The sequence below is a fragment of the Natator depressus genome, chromosome 10, assembly GCF_965152275.1.
Source record: "Natator depressus isolate rNatDep1 chromosome 10, rNatDep2.hap1, whole genome shotgun sequence".
NCBI classification, from domain to species: domain Eukaryota; kingdom Metazoa; phylum Chordata; order Testudines; family Cheloniidae; genus Natator; species Natator depressus.
The window spans coordinates 28,085,636-28,105,198 of NC_134243.1; the positions used below are offsets into that span (position 1 = coordinate 28,085,636).

General features: G+C 37.4%; 1 protein-coding gene across 28 annotated transcripts in view; it reads right to left on the minus strand.

Annotated features, from left to right (window-relative positions):
* The window catches only part of RBFOX1 (RNA binding fox-1 homolog 1), a 2,406,891-nt gene that overhangs the window by 1,110,114 nt on the left and 1,277,214 nt on the right, over window positions 1-19,563 (minus strand). For 2 of the 28 annotated variants that reach the window (XM_074965524.1, XM_074965518.1), the window contains exon 1: window positions 17,876-17,894. The exons of 23 other annotated variants lie outside the window; for them this stretch is intronic. In XM_074965524.1, coding sequence (XP_074821625.1) covers window positions 17,876-17,878 — 3 coding nt within the window. In that variant the 5' untranslated portion in view covers window positions 17,879-17,894. Of the gene's footprint in view, window positions 1-17,875; window positions 17,895-17,999; window positions 18,021-18,221; window positions 18,555-19,563 lie in introns of those variants that run through there. 3 more of the 28 variants (XM_074965520.1, XM_074965513.1, XM_074965530.1) reach the window with 3 other exon arrangements.

Genomic DNA, 19,563 nt, shown 5'->3' on the forward strand with positions numbered 1-19,563 from the left:
CACACACTCTTCCGGTCAGCAGGAAAGGCAGTATCCTGCCCCATAACCTGGCCCTGCTGCTTCCTGCTCTTCCCCGTAACCCCCCTAATATCTGTTATGGGGGGGGGGGGGCCCTTTAAAAGAGGACCAGAAAATACCCTTTTCTTCCTGCAAGCCAGAAAAGGTCTCATCAAATGGCTGCTGCAGTGAGCACAACATGCTTTGGTCAGCCTTTTGGGGCAGTCACCACAAACTCGCTCAATACTAACAGGCAAGGCAATCTCACATTACTAATAAAGAACACAGCTATGATGTATGTGTTCCTTATTTTTAATTGCCTGTTTTGTATTCTGACTACTGAGTCTATTAGTGGGGACATTAAATGACACAGTCTCCTTGTAGTTCTCTAACTTGCAAAGAGGGTAACATCAAGAACTCTAAACAAATATTTCATGTCATCTTATATAATACCAGTTTTCTAAGCATAATTAATTATATGGCAGATTTTTTGATAATTAAATATTTACTGTTGATTATCACTTGTGACAGTATATATATATATATATATATATATATATATATAAAATGTCAGTCTTTGCCACCTTGCATCAAATTATAATTCAAATAAATAGAGGGAGTACTGTATCAAGCAAGGAAGTACAACTCATGAAGTCTGAGAAAACACAATAACTGAGAAGTACTTTTATCATTTAGGTAGCATACACATATTTTGCAAATTAAAATGGCTATTAATGCATCATTAACATTCAAAGCTTTGCAATGGGAAACAAACCATATTTTGTCCATGGAACTATAGGTCATTAACAAGTACACACCAGCTATTTCCTGTGCTCTGTTTATTAGTAGTAATTAAAATCAAAGTAGTGTCATAGTAAAGTTTATTCATAGCAATAGAAAATAAGACCCTCCTGTACAGTAGATATATCACATGGAACTATTCTATTACTGGGATATTTTTCTACAGTTTGTAAATAAGGGGCAGATACATCTGAATGTCTTTTTCATTGGCACACATACACAATGCTGGATGAATATTACAAACTGTACATACTTTTTTTCTGAATGCAAAAGTGAATAAAAAGAAAATGGGTCTTTTTTCTCAAGAGAAAAAAAATTACCTGATATGATGAAGTAGGTTATACCCTGGGTTGTGTTCTGAAGTGGAAATGCATGCATCCGATGAAGTGAGCTGTAGCTCACGAAAGTTTATGCTCAAATAAATTTGTTAGTCTCTAAGGTGCCACAAGTCCTCCTTTTCTTTTCGCGAATACAGACTAACATGGCTGCTACTCTGAAACCTGTCATTTAAAGTATGGTATCCTCATGGTAAACAGTTTTCCAAAATCCGGAATGTATGAAAATTTTGATGAAGTAACAGTATTCTTGGCTTCAGAAAAACTGATTCAGATAATCTGAAGATATATGTGTCACACCAACATAAATACTTGGAACTGAAAATCAGTCTATGCTGAAAGTTAAAGTCAGTGCAAATCAGTGATCAACAAGTGTTAAGGAATATTGGTAATACACAGAACATTACATAGAATACCTGATGGTTAGATGCCCACAGTATTACTAGCAGCAATTTACCCATGGTTTTCTCATTCCCTGGGATTTCTGTGAGCAGCCAGTGTCTCAGACTGGACATCACAGTAGAATGCTTCAAGGGGACCTGGAGTCTGGGGTATACCACCTGTTAACCTGACAGGCAAAGTGAGGGCTGGCATAGCCCACAGGAGAATGCTTGAGTGGCTGAAAGGCTGGTGGTGTTAGGGAGCCAACACCCAGCCACCAGAGGCAGGACTCCCTCACTCTGGAATCAGGTTATTACAAGGTCTTGGGTACCCCAAGAACCATCTTAGCAGGTTACTGCACTGCAATTAGTAGAATGAATGTCATTTTATGTAACTACACTTTTCTTTAAAAAAAGAAAGATGGTATCTTCCCGGAAGGTATCAGACTGTTAGGTAAGTTATGTACAAAATGGCAGTAGCAGTATCTCAGAAAAGCAGTTATGTCCCTTTTTTATGTCCTAGAAGTCAGAGCTCTCAAGTGTGCTGTATTTTACAGTACATTCTGCATATCACTGTGGGGTGGAGAGGAGACACAGATAGACATCCCACGAATAACCTGGAGTCTAGGGAAAGGTGCACAGGTAAACTGAGAAGCAGAATCTCATAAGTGCTGATCTCACCTCTACTGCCATTTATAGTTCTGCACTTCACGGGGTTTATTATAGGGTGTTAGGATATAGATATTCAGGCCTGTCTGTAAAGGCCTATACTCCAAGAATTTAGGTGTATTCTTATCACTTGGCTTATAGAGGTATAAAAGAAAGAATCAAAATCACTGTCTGCAGGTGTAAGGGCCTTCTCTTACTGAGACAGTCTGAGGCCCTGTTCTTAGGCTAAGGCCTTTGGCTAAGCTGCAGAGGCAGCCATAAGCTGGGAAGCGACCGGTCACATCCTCACATTCCAACCTAGTCACATTGAAATAAGGTGCTATTGGGCTGTTAGGAATACAATCGTGTCCTGATAATGCCTATCACCTCCAGAGAAAGGGAAGTGCCTAGAAGATGTAAAAGGAAACTTAGTTTGATATCATCCTGTCTGGCAAGAACTCACTTATCAATAGCTGGGATGTGAAATCCTCATTTCTGTGTTTTTTCTGTCACTGTAGTCCCCATTTCCCTATTGTTCGTCTGTATAATCTCTGTCTGGTTCTGTGATTGTTTCTGTCTGCTGTATAATTAATTTTGCTGGGTGTAAACTAATTAAGATGGTGGGATATAATTGGTTACATAATCATGTTACAATATGTTAGGATTGGTTAGTTAAATTTCAGGAAAATGATTGGTTAAGGTATAGCTAAGCAGAACTCAAGTTTTACTATATAGTCTGCAGTCAATCAGGAAGTGGGTGGGTGTGTGTGGGGGTGGGAAATTGGAACAGGGAATGGGGGTAGGGAAATTGGAATCATGTTTTGCTAAAGGGGGAAATGGGAACAGGGACACAGGTAAGCCTCTGTGGTGTCAGAGCTGGGAAGGGGGCAATTGTTGTGGCAATACATCTGACATATAGCAGGTAAAGACAGTACATAAACTGTATTTCTAATGTATGTGCATGTCTTTTTTTAACATAAAAGTCTTGTATAAATAGTCTTAATTTCTCTAAACAGGAGCAAAATTATTTTCTGCGAAGTGTGACAAAGCTCTGTCCTTGCCTCCGTGGGTCCCGCGTTTCCTGGCGGATTTCGCTAGCCTCAGAGGCTCACTGTGACCCTCCACGTAACCCTTCTCTCTCTAGAGACAAGGGTCACAGTCTACTGAGCCATTTTCATCATAAGCCAGCGAGGGAGGTGAGAAAAAGTTATCCTTCCTTGCACAGTCTCTGTTGTCTCCCAGTCTCAGTGATTAATCAGGGGGCAAAGGTGGTGGTGGGGAGCCCGGGCCCACCCTCTACTCCGGGCTCCAGCCCAGGGACCCAGTAGTATCAGCTATGGTAGCTGACCTTTTAGAAATGTGACTTGTACAATTCCCTGGACTACTTCCCCCACAGCAGCCTCAAGCTCTACTTCACCTTTACCTCAGGGCCTCCTCCCTTGTGCCTGATATGGTGTGTACTACTCAGTCTCTCCAACAGCACAACTTCCTCCCACAGCTCCTGACATGCCCACCCACCTGACTAACTGGGAGGCTTTTAACTAGTTTCAGCCAGCCCCTGATTGGCTTCAGGTGTCCCAATCAACCTAGCATTCTCCCTGCCTTCCGGAAAGTTCTTAATTGGCCCCAGGTGTCTTAATTGACCTGGAGCAGCTGCCATTTCACTTATCCTGGTACCAGGGATTTGTTTAGCCTGGAGCTAATATATCTATCTCCCACTACTTTTCTATAGCCATCTGGCCTTGCCCCATCACAAAAGGAAAATCGTGCCTCACTAATCTATAGTTCTTTGAACTGATCATAACATAGGGGACAATGGAGAACCAGATGATAACAGCAGGGTGCCTCAAAATTCCATACTAGAACCAGCGTTGATTAACATATTAACATATTAATGCTCTGGAAAAAGAGGCGAGGAGTGAGATAGCATCCATTTGCAGATGTCAGAAAACTGTTTAGGTTAGTCAACTCCAGAGAAGGCTGCAAGGAACTTTGGGGAGACTTAAAGTTAGGTGAATGTGCAACACAATGGTGGGAAAATATGGATTGCACACCTTGCAGGATTCTAAATTAACAGTACGAATTCAAGAAAAGGACCTGGGCATTACTACAGACAATTCATTGACACCCTCTCATCAATGTGCAGCTGTGGTGAAAAAAGTTAGCAAAATGTTATGACTCGTGAAGAATGGGATGTAGAATAGCATAAAAATTATAATGTCTTTATATAAATCAATAGTGTACCCTTTTCTGGAATACTGTGTTCAGTAGTGGCCACCCATTTAATAAAATACTACAGAACTGAAGAGGGCTCAGAGAAGGGTGATGACAGTGAAATAAAAAAACTGCATAGGAAAAAAAATCATATGAAGAGAAACTGAAAATACCAGAATTATTTACCGGAGAAAGGAGAGGAATAAAAGTATACAAAATAATGCATGGTACAGAGATGGTAGATTGGGAACTTCTGTTCTCCCTGTCTCATAAAACAAGAACAAGGGGATGTGCAACAACACTGAAAAGTGACATATAAAAGGAAATACTTTAAAAAATGCATAATGTTTAATTAGACTACAGAGCTCATCAACACATTGTGCCAGTGAAACTGAGAATTTAGGAAGTTTTAAAGGGGAACTGGATATTTCTATGAACAGCAAGAATATCTAGAGTAATAAAGTTAAAGCTTTTTTAAAAAGGGTGTTTTAAAGGTATATAAAGCCTCATTCTTCAGAGTTTACGTTAATCTCTTAAATATCAGTTGTTAGGATGAGATCTTCCTGGGGGGCAGGTTATCCTACATCTGCCTACTGTACGGTGTCCTGCACGTGCCTCTGAAGTTTCTATTGCTGACCACTATCAGAAACCGTAATACTGTTCTAATGGACCACAGGTCTGATCCAGTATAGCAACTGTTGTATTGTTATTTTAAGAGTTATGGGCTGTTGGGAAGGTAATATCACAGCATAGACCTCTTATAATAAATTTGATAATTTACATGACATTTATTCAGTTGTTTTTTGGAGATAACTTTTTAAACATCCTCCCATCAACAGGAATAGAGTAAAAAATATATTTACAGATTTGAGAGTTTCTATTAAGCCACAAGATGTCACTATTGCTGCGCACAAATTCAGAAGGCAGTATATTTATCTGAACCCTTAAATAAAGATCAGAAATTGTTGCTTTGCACATTTATATTTCTTATTGTTATAAGGGTACTAGTAATGCAATTTAATGTAGCTGAAAGACTAAGTATACCAACCCATAGGCAATTTTCTAGATTAATGTCTTTGGCTAATGGTGAAAGGCTGTATGTTGTGTTGAACAAAAACAACCAAGTCACAATGATGATAATATTTTAAGTACTCTAGCAATTTTATTTTTATTATGTCAGTGGGATGTTGCCCGTGTAGTTTGCAGTAATTGATTCCCCCATCGTACCCCCTACCACCACCATTTTATTTCATTAAAGATTTCTGAATTCCACAGTTCAGGCTCATCAAGACATTTTTCAGCTAATCTCATTATCTTTCTTCATGTGTAGGCCTCATCTTAAGTATACATTATGAATCCCATTAGGAAAATAGGGCTTTAATTAACGGTATAAAAACTACAGTTTATAAGAAAACAACAAGATGCTCCCTTTCCATCTAGGAATATGTGATTTGCCATACAAAATCAGATAACTGGTCCATCCTCTTTGGTGTCCTGCCTAGAAAAGTGGCCAATACTTGATACTTCGGGAGAAGTGGGGAAACAAACCTTAAATAATTGTGCAATGCTAAACAAAGGGCACATTCAGCTTGGATCTGTCCTTTTATACAGAAAACCCCCTTCCTGAATGTTAACATGGCACCATCTACATGATAGTTCAGTTCTTCCTCACATAGACCTGGAGAGATTAGAGATACCTGGAGAGAATAGAGCCATTAAGAACCATATGCTTTATAACCTTATACCTAAAGGCCTAACCATATAGACTTTTTTACAACTATATTTTGATTCTTGCAGCTCCTGCTGAGAAAAGATTCAAAGTATCTTTTCTTAAGGAATTTACTTTCTCTTTAATGTCTGTGGGACATTTTATGCTTCCTAAGTCTCTTGTGTATGCCTCATTATCCCACACTGTGTTCCACATTTGGGCTATGGCAGGTTAAGAGGTGTGACACAATAATACGTTTTAACTTCAGAACATCATGAGGTGACTCACGTGCTTTGTGCAGTGAAACCAAGAAGCATCCCCCAAAAGCCCATACAGTTCTAATAAGTCTTGGGCAGCTCCTGAGGGGAGACATTCGGAGCTGGGTAACATGCTGTGAGAAGCCCAACAGATTTATAAAACACTAAGTAAACTACAAAGAACACACTATTTTCTGTAATATGGGAAGCTTAAAATTATAAGAGTTGAAATAAGAATAAGAGAGCAGAAATATGAAAAAGTACTAAAGGTAGGGATACATAATAGTTTACTCGATCTTCCTGTCTCCCTAGCCATCTGTATTGACAGAATTATTTTTGTACGCTTCTACACAAAGAGAAATTAGAACAAAAACCATAATTGTAAATAAAGAAGATGATTGCCATGTTTTTCAATCCCCTTGCCTATTTGCTACAAGACACTGCTGGGTATCTCATGTCTTTCTTGTTAACATTTCGTGGAGCACTTCCACAAACATACGTTTGTTCTTGTTCTCAACATTTTGTTCTGTCACTGCGACAGATGGCTTTACATGGAAGCATATGAAAATATTAAATACTTTATAAACCAGTTGAAGTTTGAAATGCCTGTGACTAATGACTGTCTTGACAACTACTTTTTAACACAGATATAAAGAATTCTATTTAGCGCTGCCATCTCACTTGTTCTATTTGCTACAGTATTTTTTAAAGCTACAGCATTCTAGGAGCTCGTTTAACATCAGTATTGTTTCATTACATTGAGCCGACACTCCATACTTTATTCTGCTGTCTGTTCAGAGAAGGCTAGTGCAACCACACTGCTGGGACGCTGGTGATGGAGACTAGAGAAATTATGGTTGGGTAGGGCAGGAGCTGACATCATGCCACTGTAGATTCTGCCGCATGGCGGAAAAGCATTCACCAGTGTCCTTAATCCATCTTTAAGAAAAGATGTAGCATTTCCTTAGCCAGCATCAGGTTTTCTGGAACACACTGCTCTAGATCACAGCCCTGATCCCACATTATTCAGACACACACCTCCCTCTGGTATGCAATGTTCATGGGAGGACCAGCTCCCCTTCCTCAACATGGCTGTCTCTTAAACACGAATCTCGGAGAGGAAGGGATCCTCCTCTACTCTTTCTCTTCACTCCCTTCATATTCTGAGGCAAACATAGTTTAACACTAAGTCTTCCCTGGCCAATTTTACATCAGACTAAAAGTGCTTTGAATAATGACTATGCAGATGGTGAGTTGCGATTGCTGCTCCTGATTGGCTAAGAACCATGCACATCCAATTACTTTTGTTCCCTTCTGTCCCCACTCTAGTCTGCTTTTTTGTCTGACCCCCTTGTCATGTCTTATCATTTAGACAGCAAGCTCTTTGGGGTAGGAACATCATTTTCTATATGTTTGTACAGCACTAGCACAATGGGCCCTAGTCTGGTTGGTGTCCGCTAGCTACTCTAACATTAGTGTTAAATAATAATAAGCAGCCGCTACTGTTCTCTCTAAAATGTTCTTATAACTTGACTTTTTTTTCCCCAGAAAACTTAGAAGTTACTGAATAAGATTATGACTGGGAGATGAGAAAGTGTGTGCAATTTCTACAATTGAAACTGACTTTCTAGAAAAAGTAGAGTACAGTCAGATGAGTGTAGTTTGCTTGCCTGTTCAAAAGCTTAAAAAAACAACTCAGGAGACCAGGAAGTCTTAATACAAAGCACAGAGATGTGTTACAATATTTGCCCAGTACCAATTCCTTTAAATGTTTCCAAACCTAAACATATTGTAACTGTACTAACAGTCTATTAAAAGGGCTTTGTTATTGTAGTTTTTCCATTAAAATATAATAAACATCTTTCACAGTAGGAAATTTGGCACACAATATAATTTTCATACTAACTGATTCATGTGTTTTTCATTATACAATGAAATATTTGAAAGGTGAATTAAAAAAACTTACTAGTATACCCTTTATAATACTTTATGGACCATACAGCAAAGTACACTGAGAGGATAAGCATTGGGATTTTATTTTAAGCTTTATGGAAGGCAACCATTTTCAGACTTATCAGAATTAGTTATTGTTTTGATGAAGGTAATTATAATACAACTCCATGTAGCCTTAACTCATAGAAAGCCAAGTCCGAGATAATTTTTACCAATGTACAATGAATATTTCACAGTGAGAAGTTAGGATCTTCAGGAATCAGACTATCAGCAAATTAACTTGCTTAATAAATATAGAATAGGGAACTAAGCATTTCATGGGAAATCAGTTTTATAATTTAGGAGTCATGACACTATCTTTTTAAAAAAAGAATACACAGAGGTCAATCCCTCTTCCTTAAAAATAATGTATATTTTATGTTTTCATGACAAAATTTTGTCAGAAGTCTAAAAGTGTTCAAAGTTATAGACAAGGCCTTGTATAAAGCAAGCAACAAATTAACTTTCTAACAAAACCATCAATAACCCTGAGTTCCACCTTAGGTTTGTGGTTAAAATCTTGTGCTCTTTCCCTTTAAAGAAGATAATTTAGTCTGCAATTTTTACCATTTGATCACTCTAGATTACCAAAGACTAAATTGTGCCATGTTAGGCAACTCTGTTTCCCAGTGACATTCCAGCTCACAGCCAGTAGGCTTCCTGGAATGAAAAGTGAACATCTGCTTCACTTCTGTAAGGAAGCCACTCTCTTTTGAGTGCTGTGCATCTATAGACAAGAGGGGAGAAGAAATCTTCACTGTGAGTGCACAGAACACAATGTGCTTGGCTCTTGCAGCAGCCACATAAGGAGGAGAAAAGTGCGTCCCTCTCTTCCGCCGCTACTGCATACTCACATAGAGGTCAATTAGAATATATCAAGTTGCACATGGAGATTTTGTAATATGGTCTAAGCTTAACTGCTAAAATTACCTAATCAGCTTTCATATAAGGTGGCTTTGTGCCATGTCTATGCTTCCACCCTTCAATCATGAGCTCCTGTTGCAACTCAAGAATGTTCTGAGTTGTGCCCAGCTGCCAACGAAGGCCTGTAAAGCCCCCTGTGAAGGCCAAAAGTATAGGACAGATCCATCAATGGCTATTAGCTAACATGGTCAGGGACACAACCCCACCCTCCAGATATTCCTAAACCTCCGACTGCCAGAAGCTGGCAGTGGACAGCAAGGGATGGATTACTTGAAACTGCCCCGTTCTGTTCCTTGTCTCTGAAGAATCTGGCACTGGCCAGGATACTAAGCTAGATGGACCATTGGTCTGACCCAGTATGGCTGTTCCTCTGTTCCCAGCCTTCCCCTCTGATCATACTGCCTATACTCTCTGTATGCCAAAAGCTGCAAAAGAATGGTAACATAGAGCCAGCCACTCCACTTGCATTCTGTCACTGGGACTCCCCAAGTGGCCACCTAAGATGGCTTTACAGCCTCACCCCCTGCCCTGTACTGCTAGAGGAGTGTATAATATCCTACAGTACCCAGTTTTATTTTGGTTTGTTTTTAATTGGTAGAATAAATTAACTTACTCCACAGAAGTCTAACAGTAATTCCAAGTGAGGGCAAGGACTGCTATTTAGCAGGTATAGACAACTGCAGAGTTAACTGTTGTTGAATATACTAGCAAGGAAGTCTAGTACAAAATATATCCTGCATTTTCAATATAAAAATAGCAAATTTACTATCCAGGTATAGTCTGACTACTTGAAACTCACTAGTAGACCATAACAAGTCAGATTCATATTAAAAGCCTCTTTTCTAAGGAATACTGAGTCTGGCTTATTCACCATTCTTGGACTGAGTTCTGGGATCACTGAGTGTCTAGTATCCAATATAACATTACATCTATAGATCTTGATTCCTCACGAGATTATATTGGCCTATAGTGTAGCCTGACTTGAGATCAAAGTCTAAATTCAAAAATAGGCCTAAGTTAAAAAAATAGAGATGGGCCAACCAAAATGCCTATGAAATTTGAGGTAATTTGTTACCATTAACTAGAATAGAGCAGAGTTAAGCCACTGCAAAACCCTTTTCAAAACCCCACCTTATTTTTAACACTATTGTTAAATCTATAGTATGCATACTTTGAACAATAATTTAATAGTAAAAGTAAAACCAGTTAACGTATTAGTAACCTTTCCATGATTTGAACCTATCTACTCTGTTTGACATTAGTTAATAGTTAGTGGCCACAAATGGGTGAACAATAAGAAAATGTCAGTCATATAAAAGGTTTTTAAGTCTTTAATTTTAAATCAACGGAGATGCATCACTTCTGCAGGAACTAGGGCTGCTGTGGGTACGGCAGCACCCTCTGGGTTGAAGTGGTTTCCATCACATGCAGGGTTTACACTTTTGTTCAGTGGCTCTCAGCACCCTCACTGTACAAATTGTTCCAGCTCCACTGCACTTCTGTTTCTGAGATCAAGAGCCATTTCAATGAATGAAGTTCCTATTCCATTATCAACAGGGCACACAGATGTTCAGTCAGGGGCTTGAGCCATAGTCCATCTAAATCAGTTGAACGGCTCTCAGTAACCACACCAGTACCCTTCATAGGGTTTGGCTTTATTGGCAACTCGTAACACATATCCCTGTCCAATGCTGATTGACATGAGGGTGCCAACCAGCCGTCCTCAGCCCCAGCTTCCTAGTTTGCTCTCCCTAGAGGCTACTTTCACCTCCTTTGTATCAAGGGAGCAGTTAATGAGCAACCCCTCAGGGTGCCACAATGGGTCACTAAAACGTTAGCTTTTCACACAGGCTTCTAAAACATGCTAATGGAGCGGGTCAACAGCAAAATCATGCCAACCTGTTACACGACCGTATTGAATTGCTCAGGACACACAGGTGAATGAACAACAGATAATGGAATGGATTTTAAGCAGCAGGCCACAACTATATTAAATTATCACTGGGTAGGGGTGATATATGCCCCTCTCATCTAGTAGGCATTTAACTGGACTTAGCATGTGGTTACTGGGCTCCCCCATTAATGCGGTAAACACCTCCCCCCATCGCCAGGACTCAGCTCCCTTATGAATCCTCTAATCCTTCACCCATGGGCAGAAAGGTGACAGTACCACAGGGTACCTATGTCTGTGAATTCTTCAGGCTTCCCCTTACAGGCACAAGGTCCACTAGCTAAAATCTCAGGTCTCATTTACCTCTGGGAGCGGGCCCTTTTAGTTTTTATCCGCACTAGACATGATCCACAACAGTTGTATTTTCCTATAGTTTTGTTTAATTTTAGAATTCTAAATCCTTCTCTTGTTTCCTCCAAATGTTCCTCCATAATGCTTTTGTGAAGGTGAAAAATAACCCCAACAGACCTCATCCAATTTGGCCCTATGGGAAAAAATCCTTCCTGAAAATGTGATTGATTGGACCCACAGCATCCTAGAAACACAGATAGCTATCTATAACTACAGAAGGAAGAGATTTAAAATTACTGGGGGGAGGGCAGGAGAGAGAATGTGAGAGCAAGTTAGCTACCACCCTGCTCCCCTCACCAGTCAATGGGAGGCAGCAAGCCCAATGTGGGGAGGGAGCAAGTCAGTCCTAGCTTGTGCATCTCTCCTTCCCCCTTCCTCCTGGGAGCAGCTCCCATGAGGCAGGGGGAGGCATTTTTCAGGCATGGATGCTCTCCACATTTCCTCGTGGACTAACCAGACATCTCCCCCACTGAGATGGGGAGTGGTATTGCACTACCTTGTTCTCCTTGTTACAGTGGTTTGTTGGTAAGAGGAAGCAATTTAAAAAAAAATTGTCACATCTATTTGAAAGATGCTTAAAAACACCTAAGAGCGTGGTCACCATGCTTGTCCTTGGTAAATATAATTGCTGTAAGTCAAGATCGTGTGATACAAACGATATTTTCCTGTTTCCTTCCTTTGGGAACTAAAAAAAGGATGCTCACTTTCCAAGGAAGAGTGGCCTAGAATTATGTTTCAAATTGGTACCTCCAAATGTGCAGAAGGGAGTAAAAGAAATGAAGACGATTTGGAAGCTGTGGTGTTGGCAGAATGTATACACATTTAATTGGAGTTGAATTTGTAATGCTGCGGACCACTGAGGACTCTTTGTTGGAATGAAATGCTGTTTGGAATGGGATTTTATTCTTGGTTAGACAGTTTTGCTCCTTGACAACTCAGCAGTAATATTCTCTGGGAACTGTCATGATTAATGTTGTTTCATTTTTATGTGCTTCTGATATGTAAATAAAGAGGTGGCCTTGTGTGGCACTGGCTTAATTAATTTGGCAAGTAGGAAGGATGTGCAAAACTGACACTGTTCACAGCTTTCTAAATAATCAAACTTTCTCAAAAGTTAAGAGTCTCAAAAGGAAAAATGTTAAATGATATTTCACGATCCATTTAGTCTTGCAGACTATTCTAACTAAACCTGTTTGGGTTTGCTTCTTTGTTGTGTTGTTTCCTATTACTACCGATTACTAAACTTTCTCTGTATACATGGCTGATAAATCCTTTTGAATCAACCCGTTTATGTTGTCCACATTATTCATTGGTATCATACCCCAGAAGTTTGGGACATCACAGATCAGAAGCAGTAACAGAGCTGCAATCACTAGCACCGTGGCATCACAGAGTATGAATTAGGCCAGAAAATCAGGATGATTAAATAGGAGACACCATCTGCTTACATATAAATATCTGGGTAATCAGCAATAGTACAAAAGGAAAAATACATGACAGTCTAATGAGGCTTGGGTTAAATAATGTGTTTTTAAAAGCTTGCCTGAATGTGGCAGTGGTTCTTCAAAGACACTGTTGCATCATCATAAGTGTAATTCATCACTGAAATGATGCTATTTTTTGTTGCAAGTCTCATATGATCATGTTAATTCCAAGTTACAGGAGAATAGTATTTTAAATAAGCAACACTGAAATTCCAAAACTATTGCTTAATTTATATAATATATTTTTGTATATACAGATTAGAGAACAATCTGGTTAGGATTAATTATTTTAACTAATGACCAAAAACAAGGGTCTGTGCTCCAGTTCTTCTCCTGCATTTCACTTTTCATTATCGAAAAATAAATTCCCCTCTACTTATTATTTGTAAAACTAAAACATTTAACTTTTTGTAAGGGAAAAACCCACATGCCTAGTTCATAGACACATATTTATAAAGTAAAAAAAATAAATTCATATTTATATTTTCAGTGGCAGCCTATTATATAAAGTGTATTTAATTTGCAAGGAGTAACACGGTGATTCTCAATCATCCATTTTCAAATGTCACACTCCACCATTATGAGTTGGCAGTTTCTATTGAGGCTTTATTTTGGAGGAAGACTATCCATCTAATTTATTGACCATGATCAGTTTATTTTTTCCCAGGTTAGATTCACATCCAACATTATATAAAGGGTAGAATTCCACATACAACTTGTGTAAATCACTGAAAAGCAATTATATGCAATATTAATATTAGCCACTTAGATGAAGCGCTTCAGTTATATAACTAATTATTAACAAAATATACATTTTCTTTATGCTCATATTAGCTAAAAGAAATCCTTGCATTGATTCTTACAGGCAATTTACTAGTCTCTCAAAGTTACGTGAATCAAAATATAGGTAAGTAAATGAGAAGTTGCCAAAACCAAATGATATTACGTGCATTTGACTGTCAGTATTGCATCTGTTGACAGTGAAGTACTCAAATAAAAATTGCACAGGCAAATGCAGAGTAAGGATTTTTCTAATAGTCTCTGTATTTTTGCAAGCACCTGACAAGAAAGAATACTCTGAATTCTTTATATAGCTGAAAAAGAAAAAAATGAAAGCATGTTAAGTCCAAGCAGTAAAATTGGGCTTTTTGTCATTTTTAATTGCTTGAATTCATAACCTATTTTTGCTGAACAAAAACTGAATGTTAACTGCTGACTCAAGAAATGTCTCCATTTTAGCACTTTAAAAAAAGTAACTTTTATTGCAAGACCAATTGGGAAGGGGGAAAGACAACTAGTATGTCTCCCATATATACATTTAATATTTTTGACCACCAGAAAACTGTCCCTGATCAAAAATCAAGTTCCTGTGCATACAACTTGTAGTTAATTATCTAACAAAAATAGTCTGCTATTCATACGCAACCTGGTGGAAGAAACTGTATTGTGTTTTATTTTCAGTGAATCTGAATGGTAAATCATAGCCTATATAATTTAACCTGGTTAACTAAAATCAAATGCTGAAAATGCATTATGAAGATCAATGTAAAGAAGTGCTTACACTCTATATATTAATCCCCAAAGCAAAAACACTCACACTATCAAAATTGAAGTTCACATTAAATAAAAGTATGGAATGCAAAATCTCCTGGATAGAAGACAGTAGCTTTGCTTCCACTCTTATTTGTCTGAGATACTCTCTTAAAAACCATACAGAAGAAGGTTGGATCAGAGTTTTCTGAGTTAATACACTATAGTTGAGCAAATATTCCTGGTTATAAAATTAAACTTAACCCCCTTAAACATTTTGGAAATAAATGCTGAAAATACCTCTGATTAAAAGGACTTCATTAATAATTCATAGTTTTTTTGTTAGCCTCATGAATGCCATTCCAAATATCTCATTTCCCCAAAATATCAGTTTTCTCTCATCAAAATGTAATGCGAGGACCAGTGGATGTTAGGGGAGACTTGTTTATTATGTAGCTTTTTCGACAAAGCTGCACTCCTTACCCCCTACTGACTGAAAGATGTAATTTACATTATGCAAATCAAGCATGCAACTCTATTATTACTCTGAAAACAAGTGGAAATATGCAATATGACATTTTTAGTCTTATATTAAAAAAGAGTACCTTTGAAAAGCAATTACCTATATTTCTGTGTATGTTATTGAACTTGTCTAGGTGTTGACCTCTGTAAATGCTACTGACAAGAAAACTTTATTTGTAATATACTTCAAAACTAGATAAAAAGCAAGTTTTCAATATTGATTTCTAGACTAATTGTATAACAAGCCCATTTACTGGAAAATAATGAGACAATGCCATGACTTTAAAGGAACCAATATTTCCCTCAAATGAATACGCTTAAAATGTTGCCATATTGCTTTTCTATGAGGCAAGTTCAAAACTGCGTTTCTGATTCCCAAAAATTTAATCTCAGCTACTGAAGAATAGTCATACTAAAGCCATTGGCCTCTTCTAATAATTCTATGAGTATAATACCTTCTGATGAAATAATTTGTAGAAAAGTGCCTGAAACCTAATATCCATGTAAATAAAGCAAAATAGGCTGAAAGATTGCTTCAGGGAGCTTGAGTTAGCTTAAAAAGAACTCCCACTTAAATATTTTAATAAAACATCACAACAAGTTTGAATAAGATGTTTTCACTTGTGAAAAACTATACACCTTTTTCTCAGAATCACTTTATGTGTTATTTCTTACCTTCTATCACAATCACATAAGAGCAATACTCGATCATGTTTCATTTCTCTCCCATTTCTGACATTACATTTGGTTTGCCAACATTTTCGTAATTTAACATCACTATAAAATATTGCTGATTATGCTGTATTAATTTAAACGTAAAAATAGTCATAGTGCAAGCCTCTAGCACAATTAACAAATACAAGGTTTATTATTTATTTATTAATATTTATTTATTTTATGGTAAAATGTGTAATTTTATAAGCAAAGCCGAACAGGTAAGTGAAATGAAACAATTATGTCGAAAAATATTAAACATTCCTACTTTAAAGGAACTACTGAAATATTTTGACTCATTTAAAGTTTATAAAGGTAGAAGATAACGCCTTCTGGAAAAGAGCGATCCTTTTGTTTAACAGAATGAATGAAATTGTTCCATGGAAAACAGAATGAAGAAAAAAGTTTTAAACCTACTTTCTTCCAAACCTAGGCATGACATTTTAAGTAGTTTAATTAAATTCTCTGTTTACATTTGTCAAGAAATCAACATATTAGATATTAGGAAGATAAGGACTAAATATAAATTCTTTTACAGCAAAAAAAGAAATACAGCAGGATCATAAGATATAGTGAGCATATAACATTTTGAAGAGCAAATAGTCTGATACTATTTTTAGCAAGAGAAGTACAATTCACTTAATCCTTCAATAGATATAAGATTGAGTGATTAAGTATGTGGACACAAACATACACACACACACACACACACCCCTATATTTAAGGATCAAACTAAAAGTCCTTTATTGCTGCTTTTTCAATTATTCATAAATGAAAGCCATGAAACAGGTATCAGTACTGCACTGATTATTGAGGTGTGGGGTGCAACATAGATTATGGAACAGCTGTAGAGGGTTTTGCAGCACTTTCCAAAAGGCAAACTGTCATACTCAAATAAATATATATATCAATATAAAATTCAAATAATACAGCATTAACCAATATACATGTTATGATAATTAAAGGAAATAAAAATGTTTTAACAGAATACTGAGTTGTGTTGGAACCCAAAATACCAGTATTTAATGCTACCAGAAATAAATTACTAACTTCCTACTTATTTAGATAAGTTTCAATTACTTCTATAACAAACCATATTTCATTAAAAGAGTATGTATGGGAATGAAAAAGATTGTTTTAGATCATTTTACATACTGAAATACAGAACTGACTAAGATACCTGAAAAGTACCTTAAGGTTACAAGCAGTGAGATTTTATGGCGCCTAAACTGAGATATTTGCTATCAGCTCCTAACTACGTAAAATACACAGTACACAACGTTCCACTACATAACTGTGCTGGAGGAAGCAGTAAGTTGTCTAAAATGTATGGCCCCCCAGGTCTGTCTGAAAAGGATTTTTTTTTAACACCTTATTTTCCTGAACATTGTTCCACATTTTGCAACCTATTTTTTTTAAAGAAAGGAAATGTTCAAAGTAGTTGGCAATATCCCAGTTACTCTGTAACTGAACAAGGTTCTTAGCCATAAATCCATTTTTTTCTGAAATATGCATATTCTTTAGTATATATTTTAACAAAGTTAATTCAACTATATGTAAAGGTAGAAGAGTTTTAATTATAAAAATATTGCCACACTCTATCCACTAATGCTCTAACATGTACACTACACAATTACATGGGATCAACTTTAAAAACATCAGTCAAAAGTGCACCTGTTCTAACATGCTAATGTATCAGCAATAGGAAGTATTCAGGTACCTTAAACTTCTTAAAGGTGTTATCTATTTGGTCAGTAATCCTGCAAAGTGTCTATTAAAAAGCAATACTGTATCTTAGAAAATCACTCTTAATTAGATCCCTGCAGTATTTCATATAAATGCTAATATATATCCCATCAAAAGTAAGTTAAACATCTCTTTGAAGACGAAGTTCACACAAACTTCAGTCAGACACAAAGAAAGGATGAACAATTAATCCCACCACATCTCAGTTTCTATAAGCACTGCATACAGGCATGCATCTAAACACACATATTCAGCCACAAATTATACATACATAAACATAAGCACAGCCCTTTGGAGAATTAGTCCTGTACACTTACATACCATATACCTTTCATAATATGAAAACCCATCAGCATGCTTCTAATATTGCTCTTGGGTTTTATTCCGTCAATTGCTCAAATCCCTATTCTAATCACACAGCCAGAAGCCACATGCAAACACTAACCTCTCTGCATTAATGTTCAGAAGCCACTGAAGGCAGCTACACAATAACAGCAGCCAAACATGTCAATTTGCCCCCCCCCCCACCACCACCACACCTACTCCCGCACCCCCCTGCATCTCTGTCAATGGGTTTAATGTTTGTGCTCCACATCATTTACCAAGGCTATCTTTACCCTTTTTCCTCTCTCTCCCTTAAATTGTTTTAAACCTTCTTCTGTCTTACCTGAAGGGCATCTCCCACGACTGCAATTAGCTGCCAAGATTTCATTGTCGGCTGCAAAGTGCCTCCTGTTTCCTCACCAGGAGAACACAAGAGAAGTAAGGGGAAACAGCAAACGGTACCCACGTGCTGGCAATATAAATGACTACAGACATCTGTCGTGCTTGCTGCGTGTTTGCTCCGTTCTGCTTTTCTGCCTGCCTCAGTGCTTGTATCAGGTCTAGATGCACCTACAGCTCATAACCCCAGGAAAGAATAAAATAAAAAAGCACACAAAGAAAAGATACAAAAGGGCTACTGATGCAAGGCAAAACCAAGGATTTCAAGGTTGGCTTGGCAAGGATAAGATTATGTATGCCCCCACAACCAATATATGTATATTAGATATGCAATACTGTAATACTCCCCATCCTGAGTCTTTTACTAGAGCTATTGCCAGCACTGTGTTGGTACCACTATCTCTCTCTCCTGCACGTGTCCCTTCCTTGTTCTTTCAAGCATTAAATATGTACCACATGACAGAATAGGGCACCTTGCACAGTCCTCTGAGTCCACACTTGACAACCAATTTTAACTCACGAGCAATGAAATGTCTGAAGGCAGAATGTAAGCACTTCCAATTACTTATGCTACACCTACATCATTCAAAATGTCTATGGGACAGTATTAATGATTTCCAATATGCTATTCTATATATATTGATACAAGATGAAAAAGCAATTCTTCATCTTTCCTCCTTTTTCCCTGCAGTATCACTGATAGGCTTCATCGCATAGAATCACTCTGTTTTATTTGTATATAAGGGCAATTTTATGCAGGCTTAGCAAAAAAACCCAATCCCCTCTCCCCACTCCCACAAAATAAATAAAAATAGCTAAATAAGTAAATAAATATATAGCCAATTTAAGGGACCTTTAAACTGGATGTGTACAGTTTACCTTACCCAATAATATAATAAAATAAATCATCATAATCATTTTGCTGAAATGTTGCATAATAGTAGCTACAAGATGAAATTCTGAATTTGCTCGAAAATTACAAGACTGTGGAGATTTTTTTAAAATACAAGAATATTGGGGGAAATTGACAGCAAATCCTAGACATGTTTAGCTGGAGACACAAACAATTAATGCACAGTTTGAGAGAGAGGGAAGGAAATTTATTTCTTAGCTAGGTTGGGTGTAGAAAGCAATGATTTATTAAGCAAGTATATTTTACATTGTTTCCAGAAAACAAATTTTCTTTCTCCAAATAAACACAATTGAATTGATAAAATCCAAATATCTAAAGAACCACTTTTTTTAAAGTCATCTAATGACATACTGTAGAATAATAATAATAACGG